This window comes from Nyctereutes procyonoides, unplaced genomic scaffold, assembly GCF_905146905.1.
Source record: "Nyctereutes procyonoides isolate TBG_1078 unplaced genomic scaffold, NYPRO_anot_genome, whole genome shotgun sequence".
Classification (NCBI taxonomy): domain Eukaryota; kingdom Metazoa; phylum Chordata; class Mammalia; order Carnivora; family Canidae; genus Nyctereutes; species Nyctereutes procyonoides.
This window is the reverse complement of record NW_026575031.1, coordinates 7,737,914-7,755,940: the sequence shown is the minus strand read 5'-3', so window position 1 is coordinate 7,755,940 and position 18,027 is coordinate 7,737,914. Positions and strand designations below refer to the sequence as shown.

Genomic DNA, 18,027 nt, shown 5'->3' with positions numbered 1-18,027 from the left:
TTTTAAATAATACATTTCTTTATTAAACTCTTATTGCCTGCTAGCCACTGGTATATAAAGATGTAGTGTCCAGGTTCCATTCAGGTTCCATTCAGATTTCCAAGGGAGATAAATATATAACTAAACTAATATTGTATCATAAGAGATACAGTGATTGTCTATGTGAAGTATAATAGGAACACAGATAAGGGAATAGTTCTGTTAAGGAAGGTTAGAGAAGGCATCAAAGCAGAGATGACATATGTGAGCTAGGTCTGGAATGGTAAATTGGCATTTACTAGGAAAATGTGGCAAGGAAACAGGTGGATGCTAAGCAACCAGAGCATTGTGAACAAAGGTAGAACAACATTCACATATGCAGCATGTTTAGCAAACATTATTCAGAGCATTGTTGGTAAGATATATAGGAGGACATGGTGATGAGGAGACTGGGACAGTTGTGGTTGGTTAGAGTATGGGAGACCACCTCTGTTTCCCAGAGAATTTTTGATGTTTTACTATAGACAGTAATACACACTGAAGGTTTTTCAACTTTGGAATCACCTTATAAGATTTATATGGAAAGTTTCTTAGAACCAGTAAAGACTGTAGGCAGAAAGACACTCCTCCCAGATAGTAGCAGTCTAGATTAGATATGATGAGATTCTGCAGTAAGACAATGAGAGTGGTCAGAAAGGATGATTATTAGAGGCTAATTTCCAGGTGGACTTGAGGGATTTAGGAAATGACAGAACATGGGCATTGAGAGAGAAAGAAAACCCAGAGCTGATTCAAATTTCTTTTTCGGTTACTGAGTGAATGTAATGCTGTTAATTAATTTAGTAAATTGTGGAAAAGATTTTTTTTTTTCCACTGACTCCCTGACTGGTACTATTATAGTGGGTAGTTGAAAATATGGGGCTGAGAATGTTCAGGAAAATACTTTTGCAAGGTACTGCAATGGATAGCAGTTGGTGCTATTGGAAATGGAAGAGCTTTCTCAGGGACAGTATGCAGAGTAAATAAATGACAGGGAAGAATGTCAAGAAAAGAATATTTTTCTGGATGATTAGCCATATCACAGGTTTATAGAGATACTGAGTTTCTAGAGATATGGATATTGTCTGTTCAATCATAATCTGGCTTGCATTTGTTTCTAACGGTGATGCTGAATTCTCTTATAAACTTCAAAATATAAATGTCCTTTTTGATTTTTAGATTGAGATTCTAATGTATTGCCAGCTGACCAGCCGACAGAAGCTGCTATATCAGGCACTAAAGAACAAAATTTCTATTGAGGATTTATTGCAGTCTTCTATGGGCTCTACCCAGCAAGCACAGACCACCACCAGCAGCCTCATGAATCTAGTCATGCAGTTTAGGAAGGTAAGATTGTAGGTCAGCTGCCTTGGAGTTGTCTTCATTAACCCATTTCAAGAAAAGGGCTCTAACCCTTCTGCCAAATAAACAAAGGCTGTTAAAAAGAGATGAAATGAGAAAGTATATATTCACATAGGTGAATATAAAAAGAGATGAAATGAGAAAGTATATATTCACATACCTGAATATTCAGAGTTTGGGATGCCTCATCATTTCTGCGCATGACAGTGGTGTCTCATTTTCCTTCCTCTTTAGGTGTGTAATCACCCAGAGTTATTTGAACGACAAGAAACTTGGTCTCCGTTTCATATTTCCCTAAAGCCATACCAGATTTCAAAGTTTATCTACCGTCATGGACAGATCAGGGTCTTCAACCATTCACGAGACAGGTGAGTACATGCTGTTTACTCTAAGGTTGTTTTTGTAATTTGAGGTTTTGTGGCTTAGTGCTCTTGGAGGTTTAGTGGAGAGTATCTGATTTCCCCAATAATGAGATATTTAAGCATATGATGGACAGCTATTTATTGAGAGATGTTGTAATAGCAATCTGCACAGTATCAAGGGTTTAATTGGATGTCCTTAACTGCTGTAGCCATTTCTGGTTTCCATTTATTTATTTTTTATTTTTTATTTTTTCTGGTTTCCTTTCTGAATGAGGAATACACATGTGTCTGTGAACATGTACCAAGAGAGATCACTAAATGTCTCCACTCCAGTACTGAACTTGTTTTGTGGTGCCTTATTTTATACTGGGACTAGCACTTGTGGGATAACTGATTGTATTTTAAGTTAATCAAATTTATCTTCCTCCTGGAATCAGCCATGACAGATTTAGTAAAGGTGAAGTGATTGTTAATATAATATGCTAGAGACCAATTCCGTTCAGAAAATAGGTGTATAGGTTCATTCTATGCCTGTAAGTAAGGATAGCCCTGGCTTCTGGATTTTTTGACAAGCTCCCAAAGGATTCTTATGCACATCAACATTTGAGAATCCTAGATTTGGAGAGTTCCTTCTATAGAGAAACAGTATAAGCAGCATTATCAAAATAATCAATATTTAGCCTTATGAATCTGAAATTGAGACACATTTCTTGGGTTTAATTTTAAGAATTCATTGTCTGTGGGGTCCCTGGGTGGCTCCAGTCTATTAAGTGTCCAACTCCCAGTCTCGACTCAGGTCATGATCTCAGGGTCATGGAACTGAACCCCAAGTCAGGCTCCCCGCTCAGCGGGAAGTCTGCTGGAGATTCTCTCCCTCACTCTTTCCTCCTGCCCCTTCTCCTATGCTGACGCTCTCTCTCTAAAATAAATATATTTTTTTAAGATTTTATTTATTTATTCATGACAGACACACACACAGAGAGGCAGAGACATAGGCAGAGGGAGAAGCAGGCTCCATGCAGGGAGCCCAATGTGGAACTCAATCCCTGGTCACCAGGATCACACCCCGGGCTGAAGGCGGCTCTAAACCTCTGGGCCACTGGGGCTGCCCAAAAAAAAGTCTTTATCTGTGATAACTCCTGGCTATTACTCAACTAGATGTGCAGGGGGATATAGACCAGAGCTATAGTGCTGTTTGTTTCATATAGTATATGGTAACTTATAGCTTTAAATTGGGATTCTTTGAAATAAAATTGAGACTATTTTAAACTTGTATTGTTTTCTTATATCTGTATTAATTACTTAGTACTTTCTGACATTTGTGCAATGATTTTTGCCTAGCAATATGGCAATAGGCCTTTTAAAAGTAGAAACAGGGGCAGCCCGGGTGGCTCAGTGGTCTAGTGCCACCTTCAATCCGGGGTGTGATCCTGGGGACCCGGGATAGAGTTCCATGTCGGGCTCCCTGCATGGAGCCTGCTTCTCCTCTGCCTGTGTCTCTGCTTCTTCTCTCTCTCTGTCTCTCATGAATAAATAAATAAAATCTTTAAAAAAAAAAAAAGTAGAAACTGTTTCAAATCTAAAAGATTATTTTTAGTTTTGAGCCTCCAGTCTAGTTAACTTCCCAATATTTATATTTGGGTTGGATTTATTTTATTTTATTTTATTTACTGATTTTACAGGTGGTTAAGGGTTCTTCTTTCTCCATTTGCACCAGACTATATCCAGGAGTCTCTTTTTCACAGAAGAGGTAGGTGTTTTGATTTGGGGGAAGGAAAGTAGGCCAGGGTTTTACAGAATGCTCTGTTTTGCTGAGTGACTTATTTTCAACTAGCCATAGTTTTGCCTCCATGCTAGGTCTTTATTATAGAGTCTTGATAAGCTTTAAGTAAATTAGTTGTCTTCATCTGTAGATGCTATGAGTTGCAGCTATAACAGGAAGCAATAAAAAATCATTATACTGACCTTCCATCTTTAGTTTATACCTGCCTCTTAAGAGTTTCTTACACCCTTGAAACTTGACATAGACAATGCAGGAGTTTCATTAATGTGACTTGGTTCCTTCCTCCTTAGTCTAAGAGAAAGGAGTAGCTCAACTTTGAGCATTGTCCAGAGAATTAAGGCAAAGGTTCAGAATCTTTTAGCTCTATACTTTTCTTTTTCCTACCATGATAAAAAGAGAAAGGCAGTTAGCCAAGAATCCAAAAAGCCCAAAGGTAGCTGATAAGCCAGTTCCACTCTGGCTCATGTATGCTATATCTCATAGGTTTGCCTCTCCCATTTGGGGTTGTAGTACAAAATTATAACACCCTGACTTCCATCATTGGGGCTGGGGCGAAACCTTATATATCTTTTCATTGTTAAATAAAACAACAGCAGTTCAGTAGTTTTAGTTGACTGTTATCTCTTGGTTTGCTTTTGGATTTCACTTTGTCCTTTGATATTCCAGGTGTTAATGAAGAAAGTTGTTTCTCCTTCCTTCGCTTTATTGATGTATCTCCAGCAGAAATGGCAAACCTCATGCTTCAGGGACTTTTGGCCAGGTGAGAAGTTTGCTTAATTTGATGAGAGAGCAGTTGGGAATAAACAGGGTGAGAGGTTGAACTGTGAAATTAAATACTTAATATTATATCATCTTAGCAAGCCTTTTATTTTTTTCTTGTTAAGAGTAAAAATTTTTATAAGGGAATCATAATTTTCTTTTGATCATTTAATAATTGCATGATGCTTCATGATATACCTTAAATAAAAATTATTTCGACTCTCCTCCCCAGATACTACCAGAAGGTCTTTAAATCTTCTTAATTTCTAGTTAGTCTACTGTGTTGTATCTGCATCTCTAGGACAAATAGTGGCCAGTGAGTCCTTTAGTTGTTAGTAATTGCAGCATAGACTGCCTTGAGTATTCTGGGAAACTTAGTTCTGTGTTCTTTTTCTTTGGAATAATGGCTTTCACTTATGTTACTATTTTGTATTTATGTGATAAATAGTGACCTTGTTAGAAAAAGCTCTCTCTCTAATATGAGGATGTTTTTATAACAGAATTTTTGTGATAGAGCCAAATATTCTTTAGCACTGAGAGGAGCTTTACGGAAGATTTTAGTTTTCATAGTAGCAAACCAAGTCATGCCAAAGAATTTATAGAAGAAAAGTGTGAAATAGCTTCATCTGAAAGTAGGAAAGAACTGTTTCTAAAATACTCGAGATGTACAAAAAAGACACGTGAATGAAAGACAAGGTTCCTCGCTGCTCTGAACTACCCTCAAACCTCCATGGAGCACTGAATAAGCATGTCTGCTGTGGTCTGTTTCAGATGGTTAGCTCTTTTCCTGTCTCTGAAAGCCTCCTACAGGCTCCATCAGCTGCGCTCCTGGGGAGAGCCAGAAGGGGAGAGCCAGCAGAGATATCTGAGAAACAAGGATTTCCTTCTTGGGGTTAATTTTCCACTCTCCTTTCCCAACCTTTGCAGCTGCCCTTTGTTAAAGGTAAGCACTTAATTTCACCATCAGCTATCTGTTGTGGTACTTCCCTTCCCTTCTCTTTGCATCAGTAAAAGGAATAGTAAAATCAGTGATAGCCTCATGGAGCCACAAGTTCCTAGAGTGGGAGCAGTGTATTGAGTTACAGCTTTACTATTACTTCATAGGCATTCTGTATGTTTATGGATCTATATATAAAAATAGTGTGTGTACTTGTGCCTGTGTGTATATTTAACATGTATTTTGCATATATTACTGTAAAGTATACAGAACTTTTAAATGTACAATTCTTTGAATTTATCCATGTGTATGCACTTGTGTAACTACTAGACTATATACCTAGATTAAGGTATAGAACATTTATTTCCAGCACCCAGAAGTCTCCCTCATGCATCTTCCCATTTAGTACCTCCAGTTCAGAATGAACCAACAAAACAACTCTTCTATCACTGTAGCTTATTTTTGCCTGTTCTTGACCTTAATTTAAGTGGAATTATCCACTGTGTGCACTTTTGTGTCCAGCTTCTTTCCCTCAGTATTATGTCTGTGAGATTCATCCACATTGCATTGTAGCATTTTTTGTAATACTATGAAATAGTCCATTGAACAAAGAGACCACAATTTTATAACCTGTACTACTGTTGGTGGATATTTAGGTTGCTTCCATTTTGGAGTTATAATAAATAAAAGTGCAATGCGGGATCCCTGGGTGGTGCATGGGATCCCTGGGTGGCGCAGCGGTTTGGCGCCTGCCTTTGGCCCAGGGCGCGATCCTGGAGACCCGGGATCGAATCCCATGTCGGGTTCCCGGTGCATGGAGCCTGCTTCTCCCTTTGCCTTTGCCTTTGTCTCTGCCTCCCTCCCTCTCTCTCTCTCTCTCTCTCTCTCTCTCTCTCTGTGACTATCATAAATAAATAAAAATTTAAAAACAGGGGATCCCTGGGTGGTGCAGCGGTTTAGCGCCTGCCTTTGGCCCAGGGCGCGATCCTGGAGACCCGGGATCGAATCCCACGTCGGGCTCCCGGTGCATGGAGCCTGCTTCTCCCTCTGCCTGTGTCTCTGCCTCTCTCTCTCTCATTCTATGTGACTATCATAAATAAATAAAAATTTTAAAAAAAATTTAAAAACAAAATTTAAAAACAAATATTAAAAAAAAAGTGCAATGCATATTCTTGTACATGTCCTTGATAAATATAAGTACTAGTTTCTTTGGGGTTTATATCTAGGAATGAAATTACTGCATCATCAGGCATATGTATGTTTATATTTAGCAGTCCTTGCCAAGCCTTTTTCCAAAAAGGTTTTAGAAATGTATACTCCCACTAGCAGTGTGAGAAGTCTGTTGTTCATCCTCCTTGCCTATACCTGATATTGTCAGTCCATTTTGTTGCATTTGTAGTGTTACCTCATTGTGATTTGAAATTATATTTTCATGAAAAATAATGATGTTGAACACTTTTTCATATAACTGTTTAGCCATTGTAGAATAGGTGAGAAAGTGACAGGAAATAAGGTTATAGATAAAAGTCCACATCATAAGAGATATCATCACTTATTGCAAGGACTTGGGTTTTATTCTGAATGAAATGGGAAACAGTGTAGAGTTTTGAAAGTTTTGAAAAAGGATTTGTCTATTTATATGTTGCAGTCCTTCAACAAAATCAAAACTTAAGAAGACAGGGCGTTTTCCTTGTGTTCGCTAGAAAATTAATGGTCATTAGTCTTACAGTTAATTGCTATTGAATATTGGACATTCTTTTGTTGGACCTGGTATTTGCCCCCTTACACTGAAGAACCCATGTGATTTCCTTCTGTTTTCCCTATTGGTTTCTCAAGCATTGCTTTATGTACTTTTTTGGACTCTGGAGAGATTGGTAATGCAAAAAGGAGAATAGAATTAGGTTCCAGTCCTGTTGCAATAATGTAGTCAGTGGTGGCAAGGCCATTTCTTACTAGTGAGATATTGCTATACCTGGTCAAGTTGCCTGACTTCCTCCTATAGACTGGTTCAGCTACATTTGGTAATTTCCATTACTATAGTTATAAATCATTGCTAGCTTTTTTTTTTATACAGGAAGCACCATTCTCCTAGAGGCTTATTATGCCTTCTTATGTAGACACCTATATCTTACTTAACTCTTAAAGATCTTCCTTCCCTTATTTGTATTCTTCTTTTTTCTGAAAATAAAGTAGTGTATTCACTGTATCTGTTCAGTGAGGTCCTTGTATCAGTTAATGAATTTCCTGAGAAATTGAGATATGGCAGTATGCCTTATGGGGAATTGACACGGAAATCTATAAGGTTATCTAATTGAAGTTAGATTCACTTTCATTTCCTTTTTAATTTTATTTCATGTTGTGGATGGACATTTGCTGTCATAGGGACTTACCATGTCCATAACCAGTGGGTTGCAGGTAGCTGAAAGCTAATTCTGTATGCTTAGAAACACTAAGCATACAAAAGCTCTGCTTTTGAATTCATCATCCTTATCACCAACATGTATATATTGAGGTATCAACCAGGCAGTGTATTTTGCCAGTTTGTTAATCTGTCTTAAGAAATTACTGCTTTCGGGATCCCTGGGTGGCAGAGTGGTTTGACGCCTGCCTTTGGCCCAGGGCATGGTCCTGGAGACCCGGGATCGAATCCCACGTCGGGCTCCCGGTACATGGAGCCTGCTTCTCCCTCTGCCTGTGTCTCTGCCTCTCTCTCTCTCTCTCTCTCTCTCTCTCTCTCTCTCTCTCTCTCTGACTATCATAAATAAATAAAAAATTTTTAAAAAAATTACTGCTTTCAATTAAGCAGAATGATCTTTACATAGTATCTTAAAGGTTGCCCTAACTTCTGAATAAGGAATTATTTTGTTGAGTCTCCATGTGTAACAATTAATAAAAGTATAATAAAGTCCATTAGATCTGTGGCTATTGAAGTGTAACCATAACAGGAATATTTTTTTAAAGAATATTTTATATCACAACCTGGTGTTATAGATAAACGAAATACTGCATATATATATATATATAAATTTTTATAACAATATTCACAAAATATTTAACCTTCATGTACAATGTATCCTGATTTTTTCCTTTTGTTCTTTTTTTTTAAATGTTAGTTGGAACCTACTAAAAAATTATTTCATGACCCTCACTACTCACAGTTTGAGAAATAGAGCATTATATGACCTTATAGTATTAATAGGCATAGTATTAATCCCCACGTAGACCATTCTGGATCATTCTTTTTAATAGTAAGAAAATAAAGAAACTAACATTTGGAACTTAAGGAAGAGTCTGACTTTCTGAATGTGAAAGAGAACACCAGAAGTTGCTCAGAGAGCTGAATGCACATTTCATTGTAGTAACTCTGACATACAGTGAATAGTCAAGGTCCGTCTCTGTCTTAGTATATTCTGGTATGTAACTGTTATATCCCTGGGATTCGGAGATTGTATAAGTAAAGATAACTAATTTAGAAGAACCCAAGGGATCCAAGCTTGAGCAAAGTGATTTATTATGAGAATTGACCCCCAAAAATGGCTTTGTTAGAATATGCCTGTCACCATGACTGTCCTGTTTCTCACACTGGTTTATCTAACCTAAGTTTTTCTTATTCATGAAGTATTTATCTAGAGAACACTGGTTTTGTCTGTTATGCAAAGAAGAGTAGAAAATGAAATTTTGGACACATAATCCTTTAGATTTCCAAAATTCATTAGTTAAGAATATAAAAGTTAAAACTTAAGATGCATGATATTTTAGCATACATACACACCTGAAAGCCACCTTTTGAAATTTCATAGTCTGCTCTGATCCTGCCAGTTTTCCATTAAAAAAATTTTTTTTTAATTTTTATTTATTTATGATAGTCACACACAGAGAGAGAGGCAGAGACATAGGCAGAGGGAGAAGCAGGCTCCATGTACCGGGAGCCCGACGTGGGATTCGATCCCGGGTCTCCAGGATCGCGCCCTGGGCCAAAGGCAGGCGCCAAACCGCTGCGCCACCCAGGGATCCCCCCAATTTTTTTTTTTTTTGACAAAAAAAGTCTTTAAAAAAAAATAACTTGGGCAGCCCTGGTGGCTCAGCGGTTTAGCACCGCCTTCAGCCCAGGGCGTGATCCTGGAGTCCTGGGATCGAGTCCCACTGTCGGGCTCCCTGCATGGAGCCTGCTTCTCCCTCTGTCTGTGTCTCTGCTTCTCTCTCTCTCTCTCTCCCTCTCTCTATGTCTCTCATGAATAAATAAATAAAATCTTTAAAAAAATAAAATAAATAAAATTCCTCAAAGATTGGCTAAGGATGCTAAGACTTATAGGTTATGATTATCTGTTCTGATGTTTGAGTTTTTCAGTTAATTTTAAATATAAAGTCTTGGACTCTCTTGTTCGGGATAAATTCAATATATGTGTTTTGTGCATCTCATGCCTGATATGACTTGTTTGCTGTTTTTGAGGTCTAGAAAAATATTTCTGGCATTGTTAATATAATTTAGAATCCTATGGAAGATCACTTTATTTTTTTTTTGAGCTTTTTTTTTAAATTTTTTTATTTATTTATGATAGTCACACAGAATGAGAGAGAGAGGCAGAGACATAGGCAGAGGGAGAAGCAGGCTCCATGCACCGGGAGCCTGATGTGGGACTCGATCCTGGGTCTCCAGGATCGCACCCTGGGCCAAAGGCAGGCGCTAAACCGCTGCGCCACCCAGGGATCCCGATCACTTTGTTTAAATAGGGATTTTACTATTGTGGAATCAGAGTTTTTATTTTCACTGGAAATAGACTTATAACTATGCTTACTACATATTTTTTTAAAGATTTTATTTATTCGAGAGAGGCAGAGACATAGGCAGAGGGAGAAGCAGGCCCCTGTGGGGGACTCCATCCTAGGGTCCGGGAATCATGACCTGAGCCAAAGGTAGAAGCCCAACCACTGAGCCACCCAGGTGCCCCTACTATTTTCAGTAAATGTTCCAATAATATAACTCGAGAAATACTATAATTCAGATGGTGAGTTACACTTAAGAAGGATGAGAAAAGTCATGAAAGATTTGAAAAGGACTGACATAAATGTGGGGTCCATCTTTAAATCTTGTGGGGGTAGGAAGAAAATTTGGGCATGATAACCATTAAGTACCCTAATGAAGTTATTAGGCAAGTTAAAAAAAAAATTTTAGTTAGCTACTATATGAACTCATGATTCTAAGAAGCAGCTAACTTGATTCTGAAAAGATGAGCATTTGCTTTGCTTTAGTAGATAACAAGCCAAGTACATTAGAGACAGAAGTAATAAGTGTAGCATATTAAACTTTTTATGTCTTCACTTTTGTTGCCATGGCTGTCCTAGAGATACTAACACACATATGAGAAAGTGCACAAATTATGCAGCTGTATTACCTCAGATACACTACTGGAACTCGACTCCAGAAATGCCTTGTGCCCATTACCATTTACTTTTCCCTCTCCATTGCTATGTCCTCCTTGCTTTCTTTTTTTTTTTTTTTTTTTTAAATTTTTATTTATTTATGATAGTCACAGAGAGAGAAAGAGAGAGAGGCAGAGACATAGGCAGAGGAAGAAGCAGGCTCCATGCACCGGGAGCCCGACGTGGGATTCGATCCCGGGTCTCCAGGATCGCGCCCTGGGCCAAAGGCAGGCGCCAAACCGCTGCGCCACCCAGGGATCCCCTCCTTGCTTTCCCAAGAGTTGCTGTGGGCAAATATTTGGGTGCTTTCTAGTTTTTGTTATTATAAATACTACTGTTGTGGGTATTACCATACACATCTTTTAGTGAAAATTCATATGTAATTTTGTAGAGTATAGATCTAGTAGTCAAATGGCTGGATCATAACGTATGCTTATGGTCATCTTTAATAGATAATGCCAAACAGTTTTCTGAAACAATTGGACCAGTATTTTCACTCTCAGTAACAGCATGTGAGAGGTTCCAGTTGTTCCACATCTTTGCCAGAATGTAATGTTATTTGTTCATTTTAGCCCCTCTGTGCCATGGTATCTCGCTGAGGCTTTAAATTACATTTCCCTTATGAATAATGATATTGAATACCCTTTCTAATGCTTATTAGCCATTTGGATAACCTCTTTTATGAATTCTTTTTTTTTAAGTATTTATTTATTTATTTATTTATTTATTTATTTATTTATTTATTTATTTATTTATTTATTTATTGAGAGGGGGGGCAGAGACACAGGCAGAAGGAGGAGCAGGCTCCATGCAGGGAGCCCGACGTGGGACTTGATCCCCGGCCTCCAGGATCACACCCCAGGCTGTAGGTGGCGCCAAACCACTGTGCCACCGGGGCCTTCCCTCTTTTATGAATTCTTATTCAAAGATCTTATTTTTTTATGAGGGTGTCTATGTTTTCAAAGTGATTTGTAGTCTTTATGTATTGCAGATTATCTTCAACTCTGCAGTTTACTTTTGCACTCTCAGTGGTGTCTTTTGTTAATAAATAGTTAACATTTTTGTGACCTGTTGGAAGAAGTTTTTGCATATACAAAAGGTCATGAAGATAATCCTCTGTGTTTTCCTCCATAAGTTTTTTTTAATTTACCTTTCACATTCCAACCTACAAGTAATTGTGGTTTTTTTAGTCTGTGGTAAGGATTGTCATTTATTGTCCAATTATTGAAATGATTTTCCTTACTGCCCTCAGCATTGCTTTTGCTAAATAGGTGGTTGTATATGTATGGGTCTGTTTCTGGGCCCTTTTCTGTTCCATTAGGAAGTCCATTTGTCTATCCTTGAACCAGTACCACTCTGTCTGAACTATATATAGCTTCATAGGTTTTGATAACTGGTAGCATAGGTCTTCTGCTTCATCTTTCTTCATTATTGCCTTGGCTCTTCTTGGCTCTTTGCATTCTTATGTAAATTTTAGAATCAGCTTATAAATATTTTAAACTCTTCAACATTGTAGATATATAGACTACTGATCCCAGATGTTTTTTGATTATTTCCCCCTGTTACTAAATTATGCTTAATTCCATTTTGACTACTTTACCTGTGTATTATTTTCTTTAAAATGATACACTTTAACTAACATGTTAATATTATTTACCTTACTAATCTTGGCTATGAGGCTTTCTTAGTAGACCACTAGTTTGGATAGTAAAAGAAGCTTAATTGAGTAAGGAATGATGATAGAGGGAAGGGCCCAATATTGGGGGAAATACTCCTTCTCCTTCACACACTCTTCTTTCTCTCTCCATACTGTTTTTAATTGTTAAATACCAAGGGCCAGTTGCAGTGAATGGGTGAATTGATCTATATGTCAGAAGAACTTATTGATTGAATGAATCTCTGGTAGTAGAATGTGATCTTGACTTAATGATCAGGGATTGTCTAATGCTCCTTTTTCTCTGCTGGTTCAGGCTTCCTTTAGAATAGCCTCCTCCCAGAGAAACTTGAGTGGGGAAAAAATTAGAGAGGATGACAAACCATGAGAGACTCCCTAATTCTGGGAAATAAAGGTTTGCAGAGGGGAGGAGCGTTGGGGGATGAAGTAACTGGGTGACTGGCACTAAAGAGGGCACTTGATGGGATGATCACTGGGTATTATATACTGTATGTTGGCAAATTGAATTTAAATAAAATATTTTTTAAAATAGCCTCCTCCCAGTGTCATTCTACTCCCACAGAGAGCATATATAATTAATGCTAACCTGTCAGGTAGTGTCTGCAGTAGGCAGGGTGCGTTAACAGGCATGGTCCCTGTTTTCTGGTTTGAAAAAGCATTCACCCATGTAGTAAACACATACACGCACACTTAAAAAGACCTTATATATATTATTTTTTAAGATTTTATTTATTTGTAAGGAAGAAAGCACGAGCAGGGGGAGGGGCAGGGGAGGGTAGTAGCCAACTCCCTGCTGAGCAGGGAGGCCCAATTAGGAGCTCAGTCCCAGGACCCTGGGACCATGACCTGACCTCAAGGCAGACACTTAACTGACTGAGCCACCTAGGTACTGCTATATATATATATATATATATATTTTTTTTTTTAAAGAGTGCATAGGGGTGAGGGGCAGAGAGAAAGAGAATCTTGAGCACATTCCCTGCTGAGCTTGGAGCAGGGCACAGGGCTTGATCTCATGACCCTGAGATCATGACCTGAGCCAATACCAAGAGTTAGACACTTAACCAACTGAGTCACCCAGGTGCCCTAGAAAGACTTTAAAAACAAAAATGATTCAGTATAAAAGTTGGAAGAAGACATAGTTAATTGCCAGATTGATGGTGGATAATTAGTAGTAAAGTTCAGAATCGGAAATCACTTTAGATTGAAATGGACAAAAGTCTTTGTAGAAATGGTGTTGTTTTAGTTGAACTTGGAGTGATAGAGATAATGGGTAAGAGGAAGGCTATTCCAAGTCAAAGACTGGAGCTAAACAAGAGAAAAAGCCAGAAAGGAATCTTTAAATGCCAGTCTTTTGGGATTTAGTTATTAAACCAGGAGTCTTAGCCTTTTTTTTTAGTTGCATTCTTCCACAGATGCTATAATTGTAGTCTTGGGGAAATAAACTTGGTAGCTACTGTGAAGCCGTTAGAAGGAGTAATCTGGTAGCCAGTTGCAGGGACGTCTGGGTGGCTCATTTGGTTAAGTGTCTGCCTTTGACTCAGGTTATGATCCCAGAGTCCTGGGATCAAGCCCCATATCAGGCTCCTGGCTCAGCGGGGAGCTTGCTTCTCCCTCTCCCTCTGCCAGCTGCTCCCTCCTTGTGCTCTCTCTGTCTCTGTCAAATAAAATTTTTAAAAAGAAGAATAGAGAGGTATTTCAGGAGGGACTCTGGGTTTAATCAAAGTTGAATTTGTGGGAAAGCGGAGACTCAGATTTGAAGATTAAAATGGAAGAAGACTGCAAAGAAGGAAATTGAATATGCAAGAGACAGACAATTGGGGAAGCAAAGTGGTTAGCTACCTTTTTTGTTGTTGTTGTTGTTTTTGTTTATTCATGAGAGACACAGAGAGGGAGAAGCAGGCTCCCTGCCAGGAGCCCGATGTGGCACTCATCCTGCATCCTGGGATCATGCTCTGGGTCAAAGGCAGACGCTCAACTGCTGAGCCACCGAGGCGTACCCTTTTTATAAGGTAGAAAACTCCACTGAATATTGGTGCGAGCTCTGTAATTAATGGAAAGATACTCTCTGCCACAAAGAAAGTTTTACAGTTTCTGGAATCTCTGAAACTAAGCTTAACATGACATAAAAAATGTGCAAAAGCACAAAGAAGAGCCACAATGCCTTTTGGGAGTTATGCTAAGAGTAGAGAACTAGGCTCTACTTTTGAAGAGAAAGTTACCAGTTACCAGAGAATTTATGAACATATCTTAAAATGACCAGAGCCTCTTACTGTTGGGCTTTTATATTATTTCATTATAAAGTTTGTTTTGATATTCTCAGTTCTGATATTTTGGCCTAGGCTATTGATGGCTTCTGACTGTGACATCATGAAAGTTCTTAAATTGGTTAAAGGATGTTGGTATCTCTCCCTGCTCTTTGTTACTCATTTTGTTCAGTTTTATTAGCCACAGCAAATGCTGGCTGAGAAAAATAGTAAACACAGAATGACATTTGACTTTTATCTTCAGGAATTCATTGGTCATAAGCCCTAAGTCCTTGTGAGAAAATTTTTTTTCATTGCAATCTCAATAGTATTCTGTATCTTGTATTTTTATTTGATTTGCCTACTTAATTCTGATTGTATAACCTTGATTATTTATAAACATAATGAAGAGATACTATTTCTCCAACTCTGCTTTCTTTTGTGGTGCTAGATAGTAGAATAGCCTTGTTTTATTATGCAAAGTAAATAAAAATTATATTTCAAAGTTTTGTTGGAAGTGGGCACTGGCTGGCTCAATCTGTGTCTTGGTGTTGTGATTTTGAGCCCCATGTTGATTGAGTGTGGAGAAAAAATAAAACCTTTAAGACAAGAGCAACAAAGTTTTGATGGAAGAACATGCAAGTTGATTCCATGTTCAAGATCAGTTTTTAAAGGTGAAGTTTGGGGGTTTTTTTGTTTTTTTTTAAAGTAATCTGTGCCAAGCATGGGGCTCAAAATCACAACACTGAAATCAAGAGTCACTTGCTCCACTGAGATCAAGAGTTGAGTGCTCTACCGACTGAGCCAGCCAGGCACCTTTGGGATTATTCTTGAGTGGACAGACCTGAGAGCAAAGACAAGGGGAAGTGCTAAAATTGGAAGCAAGTGTCAGAATTATTTCTCTGGTACTATTCAAATAATAATTTCACGTAAAATTCTTTTGGAGCTATCAAATTAGCTTTGAATTAATTTTTCCACATGCAGCTTTGTCTTCTTACTGCAGGAAACCCTTCATTCTCTTCTGTGCCTTCATTTGTTTTATAAAGAGTGGTAGTTATTGTTTCAGCAGCCTGTCTCCTAAGTACAGCTTTTAGAAGACAGGTAATGAATGTTGACTTAGCTATTTGTTGTCATCTTGTTCCCAATAAACTACCTCAGCTCCCATACTACTGAGTCATTCGGCAGTCTGACCCAGTCTTCTCCTCTTTCTTTCCCACCATGGATATGAATAAATCTAGACAGAAGCTTTTCCGCACCTCCCATGGTGGGAGGTGCACCTGTAAGATCCTGTTCTCACTCTGCAGTGAATGTTAGATTTGAATTCTGTGTTAGAGAGTTCGAGGAAGTAAGTACCTTTCTCATAATACTGGCTTTGGAATGATATATAAATATCAAGGAACTAAGGAACTAGGCTAAGGACACAAATCAGATGACACTTAGGGATGTTTTAAACAAAGTTTAGCGCCTTTTAAACTCTCTTATTTGTTGTGAATGCTTGTCTGATATTTTTTTCTTGTGATACTTGTGGAGAAGTCAGAATGGTTCACTATGTTCCACTTAATTTTATTGTGCTTCACCCTTGCTTTACTGGTGAGAATTTTAAGAAGGAATAGTAGTTCAAATTTTTCATGAATTCGTTTTCACACACCTCCTTCCCCCACTGTGAGCTCTGGCTAGAGTTCCTTTCTTGTATAGTTTTGTAAGGATTAAAGAGTACAAGTCTTACACATAAGAATCTTTTTTTTGGGGTATCCCTGGTGGCTCAGCGGTTTGGTGCCTGCCTTTGGCGCGGGGCGCAGTCCTGGAGTCCCAGGATCGAGTCCTGCATCGGGCTCCTGGCATGGAGCCTGCTTCTCCCTCTGCCTGTGTCTCTGCCTCTCTCTCTCTCGCTCTCTATGTCTATCATGAATAAATAAATAAAATCTTTAAAAAAAAATCTTTTTCTTTTTAATTTTGTTTTGCTTAGAAGAATAAAGACAAAATCCAGAATCTATAGAATATATACCATGTAGTCATCTTTTGAGGAGGCAAAGCAGATTTTATGCTATAACCAGTTAAAAATGATGATTGGCAGAAGCAGAGTTCAGAGTGTCCCCCACTTTTCAAAAGCTCGAGGTTATTCCACTTTGCTTTTAAGACCTACATTTGTACCTCTTTCACTAACCAAAAGAAATCTGAAGAGGACTTTTACTTTTACCAAAAAAAAAAAGGCAAAAAGGGGAAATAGCATTCAGCATTTGTTTTGCACTGAGCCATTTAGGCCTACGTGTACCAGAGCGGTGAGAGTGGCTCTGCCAAGCTCCTTCCCCAGGAACTATACCTAGTATCGAGCTGCCATAGGTGTGAACTGTGTTTGGGAGCATCTCTGTTTTATCTTCATTTATTTTGTGTGTCTGTTAGCAAGAATTGTTTTTAAAAAGAGTGTTGTGTGTTTAAGTTTTAAACATTGTCTCTATTAAATGCTTAGAGAGCTTTGGCTATTGATGAAGAATTGCAGACAGGAAGTTTTCAAAAACTCATCTGCTAAATGTTAATTTGCAACTACAGTATTTATATCTGTCGTTACTTCATGAGATCATGAAAGCTGCCAATGCCCTAGGAAGCCATTGTATTCAGCGTTTTCCTGTACTTTATTTTCTCCCTTTCTGTTTAGTCACTTAAAATATCAGAAAATAGAATCCATGTAGTCTAGTGTTTGGTCTATAAACACTGCACCCACTACACCCTTTCATTTAAAGTGAGACCTCGGGCAGCCTGGGTGGCTCAGCGGTTTAGCGCTGCCTTCAGCCCAGGGTGTGATCCTGGAGACCCAGGATCAAGTCCCACATCAGGCTCCCTGCATGGAGCCTGCTTCTCCCTCTGCCTGTGTCTCTGCCTCTCTCTCTCTCTCTCTCTCTCTCTCTCTCTCTCTCTCTCTCGGATAAATAAAATCTTAAAAAATAAAATAAATAAAGTGAGACCTCTCCTCATAGACTCTTAATTATAGAGAACAAACCGATGGTTGCCAGAGAGCAGAGGGCTTGGGGGAAAGTTAATGGGGATTAAGTAGGGTACTTGTCATGATGAGCACCCAGTGAATTATGGAATTGTGGGTACTGAATCCATATTGTACACCTGAATCTAATATAACACTATGTTAACTAACTGGAATTGAAATAAACACTTAAAAAGCAAAATAATATAATAAAATGAGACCTTTGTCTATACCTGTGTTTGATGTATTCTTTAAGAACAAAAGCAGAAAATTAATTTCTGAGCAATGAAAATCTAATGGTAACATAAATGTTCCTTTTAATTTTAAATAAGACGAGAATAAAGTATGGCCCCTTGTTAAATGGATCTGTATCTGAGGGGAAAAACATTTGTATGTTTTCTGTGCTGTACTATGCCAGGAAGTTTACAGCTGTGAGGTCTATCTTCCTGCCCAACTTATTTTCAGTTGAGACTTTTGCATAGTGCCAAAA

At 38.3% G+C, this 18,027-nt stretch overlaps 1 protein-coding gene across 1 annotated transcript in view; it reads left to right on the top strand.

Moving 5' to 3' along the window:
- Positions 1 to 18,027, top strand: part of INO80 (INO80 complex ATPase subunit) — a 131,038-nt gene that overhangs the window by 62,302 nt on the left and 50,709 nt on the right. Inside the window, exons 20-24 of the mRNA XM_055316755.1 lie at positions 1,198 to 1,365; positions 1,615 to 1,748; positions 3,425 to 3,492; positions 4,192 to 4,285; positions 5,056 to 5,227. Of these exons, the coding sequence (XP_055172730.1) occupies positions 1,198 to 1,365; positions 1,615 to 1,748; positions 3,425 to 3,492; positions 4,192 to 4,285; positions 5,056 to 5,227 (636 nt within the window). The remainder of the gene's footprint in view (positions 1 to 1,197; positions 1,366 to 1,614; positions 1,749 to 3,424; positions 3,493 to 4,191; positions 4,286 to 5,055; positions 5,228 to 18,027) is intronic.